Genomic DNA, 15,747 nt, shown 5'->3' on the forward strand with positions numbered 1-15,747 from the left:
GCTCTAGAGGGCGCGAAGGCTGCTAAGCAGCTAGCTGCCGAGTAGGCTTTGAAGGCTGGTGAAACCGCTAAGAACCTTCACAAGGTGGTGGCCGTGGAGAGGGAGTCTAGCGTGGCCTTAGGCACTCAAGTGAATCTGTTGACCAAACGCTTGGAGGACACCAATGCTTTTGGGCTTGCGGCAGCTAAGCTTTATTCTGACGCACTTGGCCAATTTGGCAGTGTTACCTCTTCAATGTCTCCTGACCCTTCGCCATATAGTATCTTTTCTTGGATGAAGTCCAACTTTGCCAAGCTTCTAGATTTCGTTGGCGGGGTTGTTGACTTTGGTGCTCTCTCTGCCGCCATGAATCTCTCGAAGATGCTGACACAGTCGGGCTGTTCACACATTGAAGGCCTTAAAGAAAACAAGAAAACAAGCCTAGCCAAGCTTGGGGAAGCTTCTTAGGGCCTTTCAAGGTCAATCCAAAACTTCATGAAATCCTTCTAGGTTAAGTTTGTTCGGCCGGATGCTCGCTCGACGGTGGAGGCCCGGCGTGCTGCGGTTAGCTCATCTTCCTTAGCTAGATCTAACCTTTGTTATTTCTGTTGCTTCTTTGTGTTTGAGCTTATGGCTTCTATGTTGTGTGTAGGAGTTGCAAAAGGCAGAGGCTGCGCATGTTGCTGCGGAGGTGCATACTTCCAATGCTTAGGAGGCGGTGGTCCCGAAGGCTCCAACTTTTGATACAGAAGCCCAGAAGCCAGGGGAGGCTACCTCTACTCCTGCTGACCCAGAGGTGTAGTGTTTAGGCTTCTAGTTGTTAGTCTTAGGTGTTGCTGAAGGCGATGGATTTCAGGAACTTGTCCCTTATGTATATTATAGTTTTTGCTATTTAGTTGGTGCCTTCATCGGATGGGTTTTAATTGTACATTTGTCCTACGCAGGTTTCCCCCTTTGGGCCTGTGCAGGACGTGCTGCCTTTGACTATGTATCAAGATGGTGTTTATGTTTACGATGAACTATGGGAATATTGGCGTCAAACTTTTTCAAGACCTTTTGTTTTTGAGATGTTTGCCTTCATAATGTAAGATATTGATGATGAGCGTGCGGAATTGTTAGATCTCTTGCCTTGTGAGGTCCCCGCCCGCCGGTTTAGTTAGCGAGCTTGGGTTGTGTTAAATGGGGGACCTTCGGTCCTTTGTAATATTTCTTAGTGTTTTTTCACTGGGTTTTATGCCCTTTGAGTTTTGACCTTTGCTGCCTTTAGGTTCATGTATAATTTTTTAGCTTATCACTTTTGTTGGTTGCACTGTGAAAGTGCTTGTTGTAATTCTCATGGCTTCTCTAAATAAAGTTAAGTTTATAACCTGGTTGGACACTTGTTTGATTGTGGAGTCTCGTTACAATTTTGTTTTTGGCTGAAGAATTCTAGCTAATGGTGCTTACTTTCTTGTTCTTGCCTCCGCTTCTCTCTTCTCTGGTTGCCGTTGGGGACGAGCTTGCTCGTCTGTGCGGAAGAGCATAGATGCTAGTCTTCGACCTTGTTTTCCCTTGCGGAGGCTCAGGCTCTTACTTTCTTTCTGTGGCCTCCACTTCTTTGTCGTCTGGCTATCACCAGGGAGGTTCTAGCACATCGGCGTGGAAAAACTAAGGTGCTCGTGTTCGATCTTGCAGCTGTTGCGAAGGCTTTGGCTCAATTTGAGCTTTCATCAGAAGCTGTTGGACTCAAGCTCACGCTTAGCCTTCGCCTACGCTTGGAGGGGTATTGCTTCACCTTTGGCCCATATGAATCATCTGCGCTCCCGTCAAACATGGTTGGTGCTTCGCACTACCAGTTGGTGTTTTTGGTTGCGGGGGGATGTTATGAGTCTTCGTGGGATACCCTCCCACAACTTTTGAGACTGACTGGTTACTAGCGAGCTTTAGCTGTACAACACCCACTAGAGGTTGTACAACACTCTGTGGTGGATGCATACAACCTCTCCATGGCCTTCGCCGGGCTACGCGAGCTTCTATCTTTACTAGTCTCTGCACGGTATCTTGTGGCTCTCATATTTTTAAAGTGCCCCGCTTCCATTGCTCTCTTGCTTTGGTCCATAGTGTGATAGGGTTTTTTGGCCTTGGTCTCCCCCCTGACATTCTCCTGAGCTAGTAGTATTATGACGTACTGATTGGGAATGGGGTGGGGGGACGCCGCATTTTATAGTCCTCGACGGGTACATTTCATTAATTATGGTTGTTGGTCAAGGTTTAATGCCTGGATATGTTATGATTTAGTATTAATGATCACATATTTGCTTGTACTTGATGTATCTGTACTCTTTTAGATCTGTTGTACCTTTGTTTCTACTTATTGATCTAGCGCCTGATGCCTAATAAGGATAGGTCTTTGTCAGGTCTTCTTTTTCCCCCAATGCCTGTGGCGAAGGCAAGTCTTTTTTTGGGTTCATGGCCTTTTGGCCGATTTTAATAATTCCTTGATGCCTAATGGTGGATAGGACTTTGTCAAGGTTGTGGGCTAGTTTAGCATGCGGAGGTCGTTCCATGCTTTATAGCCTTCGGCTATACGCAATGGAGGGTCCTCTTTGTTATGACTTGGTTATCGAATGTTGTGGCTCCATTGCTAGCCAATTTTGACCTTTGCTTTTCATAGTTCTCATTGGGGAATTCCACTTTATATTTTAGAGGTTTTACATGGGTCCTGTCTTGTTAAAAACCTCACCTCTGCTAGGAGTCCCCCTTTGTGAGGAAAAAAGTACATGTGCTTTTTCATGGAATGTAAAACAAAAAGGAACAAAGCGCGGAAAAAAATTAAGGTGACCTTCGCTTATACTTCCGTGGAGGTCATCCTCTTACAATCAAATGTAAAATCTTCATAAATTATCGATGTTCTAGGTATGAGTAGCTGTCCTGCCTTCGACATCTAGTTAGGTAGAATGACCCTAGGTCTTCCGGCTGCCTTCATCGTGTTGAGACCTTCTCACTTTGGCTGGAGCTTTCCTACATTAGCCACGTTTGGTTTCCTTCTTAGGACTAGGTCTTCGTCCTATATTTGCTTCCTGACTACATGTCTATCTCTCCATTTCTATGTTTGTTCTTGGTATTTACTGATGTTTTCTACTGCTTCCAGTCTTGTGCCTTCGATTGTCTCTTTGGAGTATTCTTCGTCTGTTGCTAGAGCGTGCTTCATTACTCAGGAGGCTCTGATGCTTTACTTTCTTCTGGCAACATTGCTTCCTCTCCATATAGCAGTTTAAATGGTGTGAAACCTATTGCCCTAGATGTTGTGGTGTTGTGAGACCACACCACCTTTGGAAGCTCTTCGACCCACTTTTCCTTGCGGAGGTTGAACAATGTTTTTGACATTGCTGAGAATACTATTATGTTTGCTCTTTCTACTGCTCTATTTGACTCTGGGTGGTAGACTGAAGCAAAGGCTAGGGTCATTCCTAGACTTTTGCAGAATTCTTTGTATTTTTGTCCGAGTCAAATTGCTTTACATTGTCCACCATGAGGGTTCTTGGCACTCCAAATCTACAAATAATGTTTTGCTAGAAGAATTTCTTCATAGATTCTAAAGTGATGGCTGCTAAGGGCTTCGCTTCAATCCATCTTGTGAAGTACTCAATTGCTATGATTGCAAATTTGTTCCCCCTTGCGAAGGGGCAATGGCCTAACAAGGTCCATGCCCCATCTCTGTAATGGCCATGTGGGTGGGATGAGCTGTACTATGGCCAAAGGCCTTAACTGGTGTGGGGAGGTGCTCTAGAATGCTTCACATGTCTCAATAATTTCCTCTACATCTTTTATGTGGATAGGCCAGTAGAAACCTTGTCTGATGGCCATCGCAGACAATGCTCTTGGGCCTATGTGAGACCCACAAATTTCAGCGTGAATCTCTTGGAGGAGTTCCTTGCCTTTGCCCTGGGTTATGCACTTGAGTAGTGGTTGGACTACACCTTTTTTGTACAAGGTTCCATCTACTAGTGTATAGCTTCTTGCCCTGGCAACCATTCTTGCTATGCTTGCCTCATCTTCTGAGTGTTGCACATTGTTTATCTGATCGATGATCAGTTGCCTCCAGTCTTTGGACTTTGTGAGTAGGACTTGCTTGAATGCTTTCACATTTATTTGTGTTGCTAGTGCTTTGAGTACTTGGTAGAATGTCCCTTCTGGTATGGGCAGGTTGTTTGATGCTACTTTTGCCAGCTCATCTGTCTCTGACTTTTTTGCTCTTGGTACGTATTTCAGGGTGAATCCCTAGAACCTTTGCTCTAGTGCCCTTACTATCACCAAATATTTGACTAGCTCTGGCTCTCATGCCACGTACTCTTTTTCGACTTGCCCGGCCACAACCTGAGAGTCTGTTTTTATGAGTATTGTTTTTGCGCCGAGTGCCTTCGTCTTATTGAGTCCTAGTATGAGGCCTTCGTACTCTGCTTTGTTATTTGTTGCTTTGAACTCTAGTCTGGCTGCATATTTCGAGCGGAGGCCTGATGGTGCTATCAGAACGGTGGAGGCTCCTACCCCTAGATGTCCCCCAAGCTCCATCTATATAGAGTGTCCAGATCTGAGCTTAAGGCTGTGTATTTTAATGCACCGAAGGTGTCCAATCTGCCATGAAATCTGCTGATGCTTATGATTTTATCGTTGTTCTTGATACATAGTTGAGATCAAACTATGATAATTCTGTTGCCCATTTCCCTATTCTTTCAAAGGCCTGTTTATTACTGAATATGTCTCCGAGCTGCTGTGACGATGGTACTATGATTTCGTGCGCTTGGAAATAATGTTTCAATTTTCTGGATGCGGTAAGAACAGTGTATGCTATCTTTTCGATCTATGTATAGTTCAATTTTGCTCCTGATAATGCTTCTGAGATGTAGTAGATAGGTTGTTGAATGATTTTCGATTCTTCTTCTTTTTCCTCGACGAGTAGCCCACTGACTGCATGGTTGGAGGCTGCAACATACAACAGTAGTGGTGCCTCCAGATCTAGTATGATGACCAATAGTTTGCTGGCCATGTAACTTTTGAGATGTTCGAAAGCCTTCAACTGCTCTGGCCCCCATTCCACCTTGTCTCCGCCTCTCAGAGCTTTGAAGAATGGAAGGCTGTGCTCTGCTGACTTTGAGATGAACCTATTTAATGCTGCTTTCCTTCTTGTGAGCTTTTGGATGTCCTTTTTGGTTAATGGTTCTACAATTGAGATTATTACCTTCTTCTTTTCCTAGGTTTGCCCTTATGCCTTTGGGTCCTATGATGTACCTGAGCATCTTTCCTCTGCTGATGCCAAAGACACACTTGTCTAGGTTTAATTTGAGCCCCGCTGCCCTGAGATTCAGTGAAGGTTTCTTTGAGGTCTACAATGTGATCTTCTTCATTCTTGCTCATTACTACGATGTCATTAACATAAGCTATGATATTTTTCTGCAGTTGTGGGCCAAGAATTGCCTTGGTCATTCTGGCAAAGGTTGAACCTGCGTTCTTGAGCCCTTCAGGCATTTTGACGTAACAATATGTTTTGAAGGGAGTAGTGAAACTTGTCTTTTTCTCATGTTCTTTGTTGAGCCAGATCTGGTGATATCCTAAAAAACAGTCCAGTAGCGAAAAGCGTTTGCAGCCTACCGCTTTATCGATGGAGGTATCTATTCTCGGTAGTGTAAATGGATCTTTCTTGCAGGCTTTGTTTAGATCTGTGAAATCTATGCACATCCTCATCTTGCCATTTTTCTTTGGCACCAGCACTACATTTGCCAGCCACTCTTAGTACTTGACTTCTCTGATGATATTTGCATCTAGCAATCTTTGCACTTCTGCCTTCGCAGCTAGGATTCTATCTTCTGACATTTTCCTTTGTCTCTGCTTTCTTGGTTTCATCTTGGGGTTGATATCAAGTGAATATTGTATGATGTCTCTGCTGACTCCTTTTAGATTGGAGGCTAACCAAGCGAAGACATCTTTGTTCTTAACTAGAGTCTCTATGAGCTCTGCCTCTTCTTTTTTGATAGATTGCATCTGATGATGACTTTTATGTCTAGTACTACATTTTCTAACGGGACTGACATGGTTTCTTCTTGATCTCTAAGACCCATTTTATCCTTCGGCATATCCGGAGGCTCTAGCGTGTTGTTCTTTGCTACTTCGATAGAGTTAATGTTGCGCTGTGATTTGTAGATGGCTCTCTTTATGTTTCTTGCCTCTTTCTGACTACTGTGGACTGTGATAATGCCGTGTAGAGCTGGTATTTTCATACATAGGTAGCCCATATGGATGGCTATATTGAACTTATTTGAAAACCCTTTGCCGAAGATGGCGTTATACAGGTAGTAGAGGTCTACTACGTCGAAGGTCACATACTCTATTCTTGCATTTTCCTGATCTCCGAAGGACACTGGCAGAGAGATTCTTCCTAATGCATCAATTTTCTTTCCTCCAAAACCGATTAGTGGAGAGTCCAAAGGTTGTAACTGGTTTTTTCTCAACTTCATCTGGTCGAAGGTGTTATCGAAGATGATATTAGCAGAGCCTCCAGAATCTATTAGAACCCTATTGACTTCCTAGCCTGCTATGTTGGCCTTGATCACCATGGCATCAGCATGGGGGTAGCTTTCTAATTGGAGGTCTTGCTCTAGGAACGTAATGGGTGTCTTCGACCAATCTGTGTAGCGTACTGGACCCTGGACCGCTATGTTGTTGACAAGCCTAAGATGATCTTTCTTCTACTTCTTTGCCTAAAACTCCATTGAAGAGCCTCCGACTATTGGCAGTATTATGCCAATGGTGGGTAGCGGTGTATGTGGGTTGAGCTGGTTTTCTAGGTTGGGCTCGTTTTTGGGCGCGGCTAGTTGCGGTGGGGGTGGTGGCGGAGGTAGTGCTTCAAGTTGTTTATTGTGAGCTTGAGCTGGCTGGTTTGACTCTATGAATGTTATGTACGGAGGCATTGGGTTTATATAGGTGATGTTGGCTTCTGCGCACTGGTTACAGGCCTACCCTTATTGCTGGGTGTTTGGTTGCCATGCGAGTAAGAAGTTAGGGTAGTATGCGGCTACTAGAGTAGATGGGTGGATTTGATTGAAGTTAAGACTTGGGTAGATTGGACAGTATGGCTACTGAGGGGGTGTGGTGAAGGTATGGTTGACTTCTCTTGCAGGTGTTGTGGCGAAGGCTATGGGTTTGCTCTATTCTTTATCCTCTCTTGAGTTTCCTTCACATCTAGGCAATCTCTAGTGATGTGCCCTTTGTTCTCTCCATGAAAGAAACAATACTACCTTCGCTGTCTTTGGTCCTGGTTCTTGTTCCACTTCTTCACTTGATTGTATTTCTTGCCTTCGTACTGCCTCTGAGGTGCTTTGTTTGGGACTACCTCCGGCATCTGCTGCCCTTGTTGGCTACTCCCTTGCTGCTCTATATTGAAAACTTGTTGATCTAGCGCTTGTTGAGGCTGTGACTGGCCTTGGTTTCTGTTGCTCCTTTGAGTTTTTATGTTGCTCCCTTGGTATTGCTTGTTCTATTTTGCTCCTCTAGCCTTCTGCGAAGGTAGTTCTTGGACGTGCAATATTTCTAAAACTCATTGTACAACTCCTCTATTGTGCTTGGCTTTTCTCGAGCTAGATGAGCTGCGAAGGCTCCAATGCGGAGACCTTTGATTGCGGCTTCAATTGCCGAATCTTCTGGGACATTTGGTGCCTTCGCTTTCAGCTGCACAAATCTCTGAAAATAGTCCCTTAGGGCCTTGCCTTGATTTTGCTTGCACTGGAACAGATTCATCGAGGTCAGGGAATTAGTGGTAAACCCTTTGAAATTGGCTATGATTTTGTCGCGGAGGCCTTCCCAAGAATATACCGAACTTGGCCTCAACATAGAATACCATGCCAATGCATCACCTTCGGCTGTAATAACGAATGATCTGGTCAGGACAGTGCCATTTCCGCCCGCGGAGGCTACAACTGCCTCGAAGCTCATGGTGAACTGTCGCAGATCTGACTTTCGTTTGAATTTGGGTAGGGTGATGGGTTTGTAGGAGGAGGGCCAAGGTGAGCTTTGGATTCCTTTGGATAATGGAGATTTTGAGTCTATAGCTCTGTGGACTGTTGGTAGAGCGTAAGGTGTGCCGAAGGTTGGCTGGGCGGCCATGCCTAGCGAAGGGGTTGGCTTTGATTTGCTGAGTGGCGCTGGTTGGGTGTAATGGAAATAGGCTGGCTAGGCTGCATGCTTTGTATCTCCGCCTGCAACACGGCCAACTGTTGCCTGATCTCTGTTGCCTGAAGGGACGCCTGAACTGCTCTTTGGCTTATGGTGAAGGTTGCAGCTAATCTATCTCTTTCTTGCTGCGTACTCTGCAACTGGGCAAGTTGTTGAAGCACTTGCTCTGGGGTGGGATTTAGGTCTGGTTGCTCTTCGCCCGCCACAGGCTGCTTCTCTATTAGCGGCTCTTCTGTGTCTTGATTTTTAGGAGCGTTGGCGTAGGTGTTGCGGGTGCTACGCCTGGACCTTCCCCTTGTAGTAGGCTCCACTGAAGCCCTTGCATAGGCTGCTTTTTTTCTGGCCATTGTGGGATTTGCTTGGCCAACACGCGGTGGGCGCCAATGTTGGGAAATCGGTTCCTAGCAGGATGGAGGAGCGAAGGTCTTCGCCTGGCCGGAGGCTCCAGGCGAAGGTGATCGGATAGGTGGGTCCGGACACAATTAGGGTTTCATAAATGTATTCACCAACCTCCACTTACATAGGATCCGGTTCCCCCTTTTATAGGGCACCATACACAGGGGTACTACTTTACATCTTTGCCCTTTGACAGCTAGGACATATTCTCATGGATATTCCTATACAAGCATAAGCTACTAGGGGCATCTCCAGCTTTCTCTGTCCCAACTGCCTTTGCTTCCTGGGCCTTAGCTCCTGGCCCGTCAGCGCCCCATCTGAGCCGCAAGGGTCCCCTTGGTCGCGCGGAGGCTCCAGCGCTCCTGTCACAGCCTCCGTCCTGAACGCTTACGCCTCTGTTTGGGCCTTCGTCCTCGATGCCTGCTCTCCGTGCCATTCTTGGTCGCAGCCCGCAGCTTCCGGTGGCCTTCGCTTTCGCCTCCGTACCTTCGCCAGACCGGGGGTGTAGGCGAAGACTATTTTCCGTGATGGTTGTAAATCATTACTTTCATAGCTTGGTTAGTGTTTTCATTCAGATCGTAAGTTTGCCTCCGCGGCTCAGATATCTGTTTCCCAACATATTTGTTTTCTAAGAACAAAGATAAATCGTTGTTCCGCTTGTAGGCAATATGACCATCAATAATGAGGTGTTTGAGGAAGCTTCAACAATATCGGGATCTGCTGGTTGAAGTCTTAGTCTTTTGAAGGTGCTCATTAGAGTTAAGTGTGTGCGTGCGTTCATAACGCTGAATGTTCTACGTAAGAATATTTATATTTGTGATGTGATTTGTAAAAATATAAATAAACAGTTGCATATCCCACGAAAACATCCGAACTCAAATAAAATCCAAGAGTACATGTACATGGATAATGGTCCAAGGTCAGGAGATGATCGTCAAGCTGGTAAAATCAAAAAAGGAATCCCCTTTTTCTTACACGTGACTTGCATGCATCTTTCCGCCGCTATCCTTCCTTGCCACATCTCGACACGGATGAGGATCCTGTGATCTCACGGAGCTGCGCACACACTCTCACGAGGTATTGGTTACCAAGCAAGTACCCCAAATATCTAGTATTATATTCCTCACGAATCACACGTGATTTAAGCGCATGTCTCTCTATCCTTGTATCCACATCGATAGGACAGGCCATGATTATGTATAAATTAAAGACAGGATAAAGATCGAGTCCCAAATCGTAGAAGCACAAGCACCAACGCACTCTGAATACTACATACATATCATAAAACGAAGTAGAAGAGGAGCAACAGTAATGTTGTCATCAGTGCCCATTTGTGCTGCTCTCCGGTCCAAAAGCAACGGCAAGTACCTGCGCTACTCTGCGGACGACGGCAACGACGCGGCCAACAGCCAGCTCCTTCGGCTCATCGGCGACGACGCTGAGAGCCCGCTCTCGAGGTTCTACGTCGAGCCGTCGTCCAAGAATGACGGGCTTGTTCATATCAGGTGCAGCTACAACAACAAATACTGGGTCGCCCAGCAGGGGCATGCTGACGAATGGAGGATCGCCGGCAGCGCCGACACGCCGGAGGAGGACCTGTCCCAGCAGTCATGCACGCTGTTCCAGCTCAAGCATGTCAAAGGCGATCTCAGAACCATCAGGTTTTCTTTCTTTATCAGCACTTCTTCTCAACAAGGTTGCGTTCTGCCACTACTTTTTAATAGAAGGGGTTACCAATGGATATTTGGAAACGAGTAAAATGCATAGCCGGTTCTCAAACTTATTTGGATCTTTCATGTCGGTCGTCATACTAATAAGTACATTATTTTGGTCCTTAAACTTGTTGAAGTGTGTCTTGCTGTACTCAAAAATTGCAAACGGAAATCAAGGACTGAAATGATGCAATTGCAATTTGTGAGCATAAGGTCCGCCACAACACTCCTCGACAAGTTTCAAGATTGGTCATGGACTTTACTCTTAAAAATTAATTATGAAACTATCAAATATATGAACCTTGATCACAAGGGACTTACATATATATGGTTGAAATGAGGCCCCGCTAATACTAAAATATCTCCCTTGGACTAAATAGCCAACATGAGACAGGTATCCTACGGAATATGGACAAGACTACATAGAGAAAATATCTGTTCTCTTGTACTATACACTGAGAACGACACTTTTGCTGATCCAGCTCAACTTGCTTCAATTTCTTTATCATTTCTCCTATATTTCAGGTGACTAAATTTTATCGGGCAATACTCTTGTACCACCAACTAGTACAAGTAAATTGTTATTTTTGTAATCTGTTATTTGTCTTTGTGCAAACTTATTAAAAATAACAACTTACAAAATTCATTTTCATGGAGTATTGGTATAATTTAAATTGAGTTGTCAATGTCATTGATATTGATATGTAGTTTATGAAGGGAAATGTTTCCACGCATGAAAAACTATTAATATAAGTATTTATCCTAATGTATATGTATTTCATTTACTTGGTCTCATGGGGCAACGTAGCACTGTGTGTACTTTTAACTTAAGTATCAAGCTATTATGGAAAATAATTGGATAGCCATAAAGTATGTGATATATTTCTAAATTATGTATTTCTGCCACTATTGAGTTAAAAGTAACAACTTACAAACTTAGAGGTTACTTTACATTACGTTCATAATTGCATATATAAGTAGATAATTTTTATACAAAATTAGGGGGTTATTTTAAATTTATTTTTATAATGGCAAAAGTGGGTAATGTTGATGCAAATTTAGGTGTCATTTTGAGTTACATTTCAAAATGACGGAGGTGGGTAATTTTTTATAAAACAAAACAGATCCGATGGTTATTGTTGGTGATGATGATTAGATTCTACCAATAAAGCGGCCAAATGATTTTGATTCCTGTGATAATTTTGGATTCATTTTTTTCTAGCACATCTTATGAGGATCAACATGGAGACTCCATTGGGGAGCCTCTGATCCTGGATTAATTGAATATGTGCCATTCAATTTCAATACAACAAAATTTGAGGCTAAGATCTTTTGCATTCATAGTTAAAAGTAATCCATGCATTTAAAAAAAATGTTTGCAGCAATATTTGATTAGTCCCGGTGCACTGTTATATATTGGGCGTCGCTCTGAAATAAATTTATTCATAGTTGCCATGATGTTTAAGAAACAAATTTTATACTTTCCCTCCCTCGTCTAATTAACCATTTTTTCAGAAATATTTTCACTTTGTGATTGTATTGTATGATATAGGTTCTTTCATGCTCGGCTGAGGAAATATGCTGGCATTTTTTCCTCTGACTCGAAATGGGCAAACGAGAGCAACCAAGACTTCTTGTGCATGGGAGACGAAGAACAATCTGAACAATTTGTTCTTGAGCTGTTCCAATGGATGTTGCCCAAATATGTGTGCTTCAAGGGTGATAATGGCAAGTACCTCAGCGCACAGTCACTACACAACAAACCCTTTCTGGTCTTTGAATCCGAGGATATCAATGATCCAACCGTGAGGCACACTACCACGGCCAGTAGAGATGGCACCATGCGGATAAAATCTGATCACTTCGGACGGTTCTGGAGGAACTCTGGCAGCAGCGGCACAGGGTCATGGATACATGCAGACTCCACCGACGACACCAGCAACAACGACGACCCCAACACACTGTTCCAAGCGTTTTATACCGGTGGAGCAATTGGGGTTCTGAACCAAGGAAGCAACCAGTACTGCAAGAGGCTAACGACGAAAAACGTGGAGCACGGCCTCTCTGCTACCGGAACTCGGTTTGAGGCGTGGTCCAGACTGCAGTTCGAAGAGCCTGTCGTATCCCGGGAGATCGACCACGTCCATTTCAAGGACGTGCAGGCGGTGATCGTCGGCGACGACAGGTACACTGTTCTCGCGACGGCGTCGGTCACCAACACCACCTCGTCGACCATGCCCGCCGTGAAGCTCGCCTTGGATTACACGCTGGAGGAGACGTGGGGATGGTACTCCACGGTGACGCTCAAGTCGCCAGTCCGGACCTCCATCACCTCACCGTTCGTGTACGTGCAGTACGGCTTCCTGGCGATGTCACCGCGGTTCTTCCACGGGCTCATCAGCTGGGGAGCCGACCACAAGAAGCACTCCAAGGTGAGTGAAGAGTACGTCGTTGACGTGCCACCGATGACTAAGGTGACAGTAACCTGCCAGGGAGTAGCGGCCAGCTTTGAGGTGCCCTTCTCGTACCGGCAGACTGACAAACTGATAGACGGAGAGGTGGTCACCCTTCAATACGATGATGGCAACTTCTCCGGTCGGAATGTCCACAGTATCTATTACGTGACCAGAGAAGAAAAGATTGGTCAGTAAGCCATATATTATTATATTATATTGGCAGTTAATTTGAGCGAATGAACCGTGTATATTATATGTAACGTGTGTATCAGGAAAATAAACTGTTGTCAAGCATAAATGTAACATGAATGACTATGATATATATGTGTGTACGTATGTGACTGTAAGTATATGCCTAAATTTGTATATCCATATGAGGTATCAAAGCAATAAGAACTAAAGGCCCTATTTGTTTGAACTTATCCACCTGTCTTATTAGCGAAACGAACAAGGCTAATGATATATACAGATGGGCTGTCATCCACCCTTTTTCTAGAAAAGTGGTAGCCCCTGCTTTATACAAAGCAAAATTTACGATGGTCATCCATTGAGCGAGATCGGACAGTGAAAAAATAGGAAGTACCCAACTAAAATTATCTGAAGGTACCAAATAGGTGGGGATAATATCAAATTAGGTGGGCCAGTACCAAAATTTGTGGGACAAAATCTATTTTCTATTTTCTATTTTATTTTCGAATTAGGGTAAATCAGTCATTTTTGTACCGTCATTCAAGAGCAAAAATATGATTTCTCATGCCATCTATGTCTGAATCTGAAACAACGCCGTGACCGGTTGGCTCCCATCTCAGTCTCCCTTCCTCTCGGCAACTTCGGGCCGTCTGGAAATTGGATCCAATGGTCTCCGTCGTCGCCGCCGGTGTCGACCTCACCAACGGGAGGAACGTCGTCTGGATCTTGGCTCCTGCGTCGGGCGCTGCAGCGGAGAATGCCTCCGTGGCAGCGAAGGCCTCGAGTCGTTTCCATGGAATGCTTTGCCTAGTGTTTGTTTGGTTCACCTCATTCTTCTCTCTGGCTCGGACACTGTCACGAGAGCACACTGATTCTCTCTTCTTGCAATTTGCTTCTAATCATTGTTCCACCTACTGAAGCTGAACTTGCATTTCCGAATGTCCTATCTCAAAAGAGGTCGAGCAGAGCACGGTTGCTGGGTTGAAAAAGGGGAGAATGATATTCGGTATTGAAACAAATCGGTCTTTCGTATTTGACACTAAAAATTTTAAACTTTTTTATTTAGCATCAAGTTGAAATTTCCTTTTCTAGATAGCACTGTTGTCTATTTAGGCTAGTAACGGCGTCAAGTGGCTGGTAAAATGACATAAATAGAGAAATAATAGATGGTCGGCTTGTTAAATAAGAAAATTATAAATATCACAAATATATTGTGAACTAAAACATGGGATTTTGATAATCGAAATCTGCAAATAAATAAATAATAATAAATTTCAAATTCTAAGGCAATAGCAGGTTCCGCTGGGGTAGACTTAGCACGGGAGGGATTTGCCCTGTCTAGTTAGCTTGGTCAGAAATTGTTTGATGCAGTTTAGCAGCTCTCTCATCTCAGTTTGGTCAGTCCTATATTCTTGTCAAATTATTGCAAGACATGAAGACAACAACAAACAAATATTTCTCCACAAATGCTTAGAATAGTACATGTTTGAGCATCTAGTGTCACAGCTAGCCAATCATCTAGAGTTCTCCACAATTGAACATCAGAAGTATACAAATACTCATATTTCTTGCTCAATCGCCGAAACTACGAATTACTCCCTCTGTCCCTAAATGTTTGTCGTCACGATTTACGTGTCGATAACTTTGACTCAATTTATAGAAAATACATATAATATTTCTATCTCCAAATATATTTATTAAAAAACTAAATTTAAATATCTATCCAATGATATTAATTATGTAGCATAACTATTAATATTTTTAATATATATTTAGTCAAAGTTGTTTTTCGGGAAGCGAAAACGATGGACATTTAGGGACGGAGGGAGTATTCAATAAAGGACTTCGCTGGGGCACCGCTTGTCTTCCCATGCTTTTGGATATGTAGCCGGGGTTAGCATAAAAAAAAGCATTACAAATCTCAGAAATAACAAGTGCAAGAAAACTCTATCCCGTTCCAGATCTAAGAACATGCCCCCACAATCCTCCTGATCTGGCCTGGGGAGGCTGCCCTACGGCCTGTGCGCTGAGAGCCACCGCCGCGCCGCCTCTGCCAAGCTGCTAGCTGGCCGGAGGGGCCGCGCCGCCTCCGCCACGCCGCGTGCTGGCCAGAGTGTCGGCCCCGCCGCCGCGACCGCGCCATAGCCTGGCTCCGCCGGGTGAGGGCACCTCGCTAGAGGGCACGCGCAACTGGTGCTGGGCGCCGCCGGTCGCAACATCCTCTGCTCCATCATCCTCTCCTCCTTCCATCAATCTAGGGTTTGGTGTTTTTTTCGGGAAAGAAGGTCACGGACTCACGGGAGACAGGAGCGCTCGGCCGCTCAGGAAGTCCAGAGAGAAATTGGATGCATGAGTAACAGAGGGTATGTTGGTGAAAGGTCCTAATGGCTAGAGGAGGGTGAATAACCTATTTAAAATTTTCTACAACAACACTTAACAAACCTGTTAGACAATTATGAGGCGAAGCAAGTGTTGCGCTAGTGAAAGGGTCGAGATGGCGGACTAGACGGGGGGTGAATAGTCTTTTCTAAAATTAAACGTGTCGGCTAACCGAAACAAGTGCGGAATTAAGATGATCGGTCTAGCCAAGACTATACCCCTCTATCTATATTTTCTAGCACCTTCCAAAGATACTAATTAAGCAACAAAGGTGCCGGGCTAGCTAGAGCTCATCTTACCAATTCTAGAAGCAAGGTCACACAAACCTATGCCGCTAGTACTTCAAGCAACAAGGGAGCTCCTACACATGCTAGTAAGCAAAAGCACAAAGCCAACTAAGCTCACTAGCAATGCTCAATAACAAGGCAACC

The 15,747-nt window shown here is 44.5% G+C and overlaps 1 protein-coding gene across 3 annotated transcripts; it reads left to right on the forward strand.

The window, feature by feature from the left end:
- Positions 1-8,710: 8,710 nt before the first annotated feature.
- On the forward strand, positions 8,711-13,142 carry LOC136484827 (uncharacterized). Of its 3 annotated transcripts, XM_066481787.1 has the most exons (3): positions 8,711-9,657; positions 9,762-10,241; positions 11,845-13,142. In XM_066481787.1, the coding sequence occupies exons 2-3, from the start codon at positions 9,892-9,894 to the stop codon at positions 12,941-12,943; spliced, it is 1,449 nt and encodes a 482-aa protein (XP_066337884.1). In that variant the 5' UTR covers positions 8,711-9,657; positions 9,762-9,891; the 3' UTR covers positions 12,944-13,142. The 3 variants fall into 3 exon arrangements, with proteins under 3 accessions (XP_066337884.1, XP_066337883.1, XP_066337885.1); XM_066481786.1 differs by having other exon boundaries at positions 8,711-10,241; XM_066481788.1 differs by lacking the exons at positions 8,711-9,657; positions 9,762-10,241 and adding an exon at positions 10,487-10,817.
- The last annotated feature ends 2,605 nt before the right edge of the window (positions 13,143-15,747 follow it).

Source organism: Miscanthus floridulus, chromosome 10 (genome assembly GCF_019320115.1).
Source record: "Miscanthus floridulus cultivar M001 chromosome 10, ASM1932011v1, whole genome shotgun sequence".
In the NCBI taxonomy this organism is placed as follows: domain Eukaryota; kingdom Viridiplantae; phylum Streptophyta; class Magnoliopsida; order Poales; family Poaceae; genus Miscanthus; species Miscanthus floridulus.

Excerpts from the sequence above, each read along its gene's own strand:
- LOC136484827 (XM_066481786.1), top strand. The coding sequence starts at position 9,892 with ATGTTGTCATCAGTGCCCATTTGTGCTGCTCTCCGGTCCAAAAGCAAC. Across the intron at positions 10,242-11,844 it reads GGCGATCTCAGAACCATCAG|GTTCTTTCATGCTCGGCTGA; the intron begins GTTTTCTTTCTT and ends TGTATGATATAG.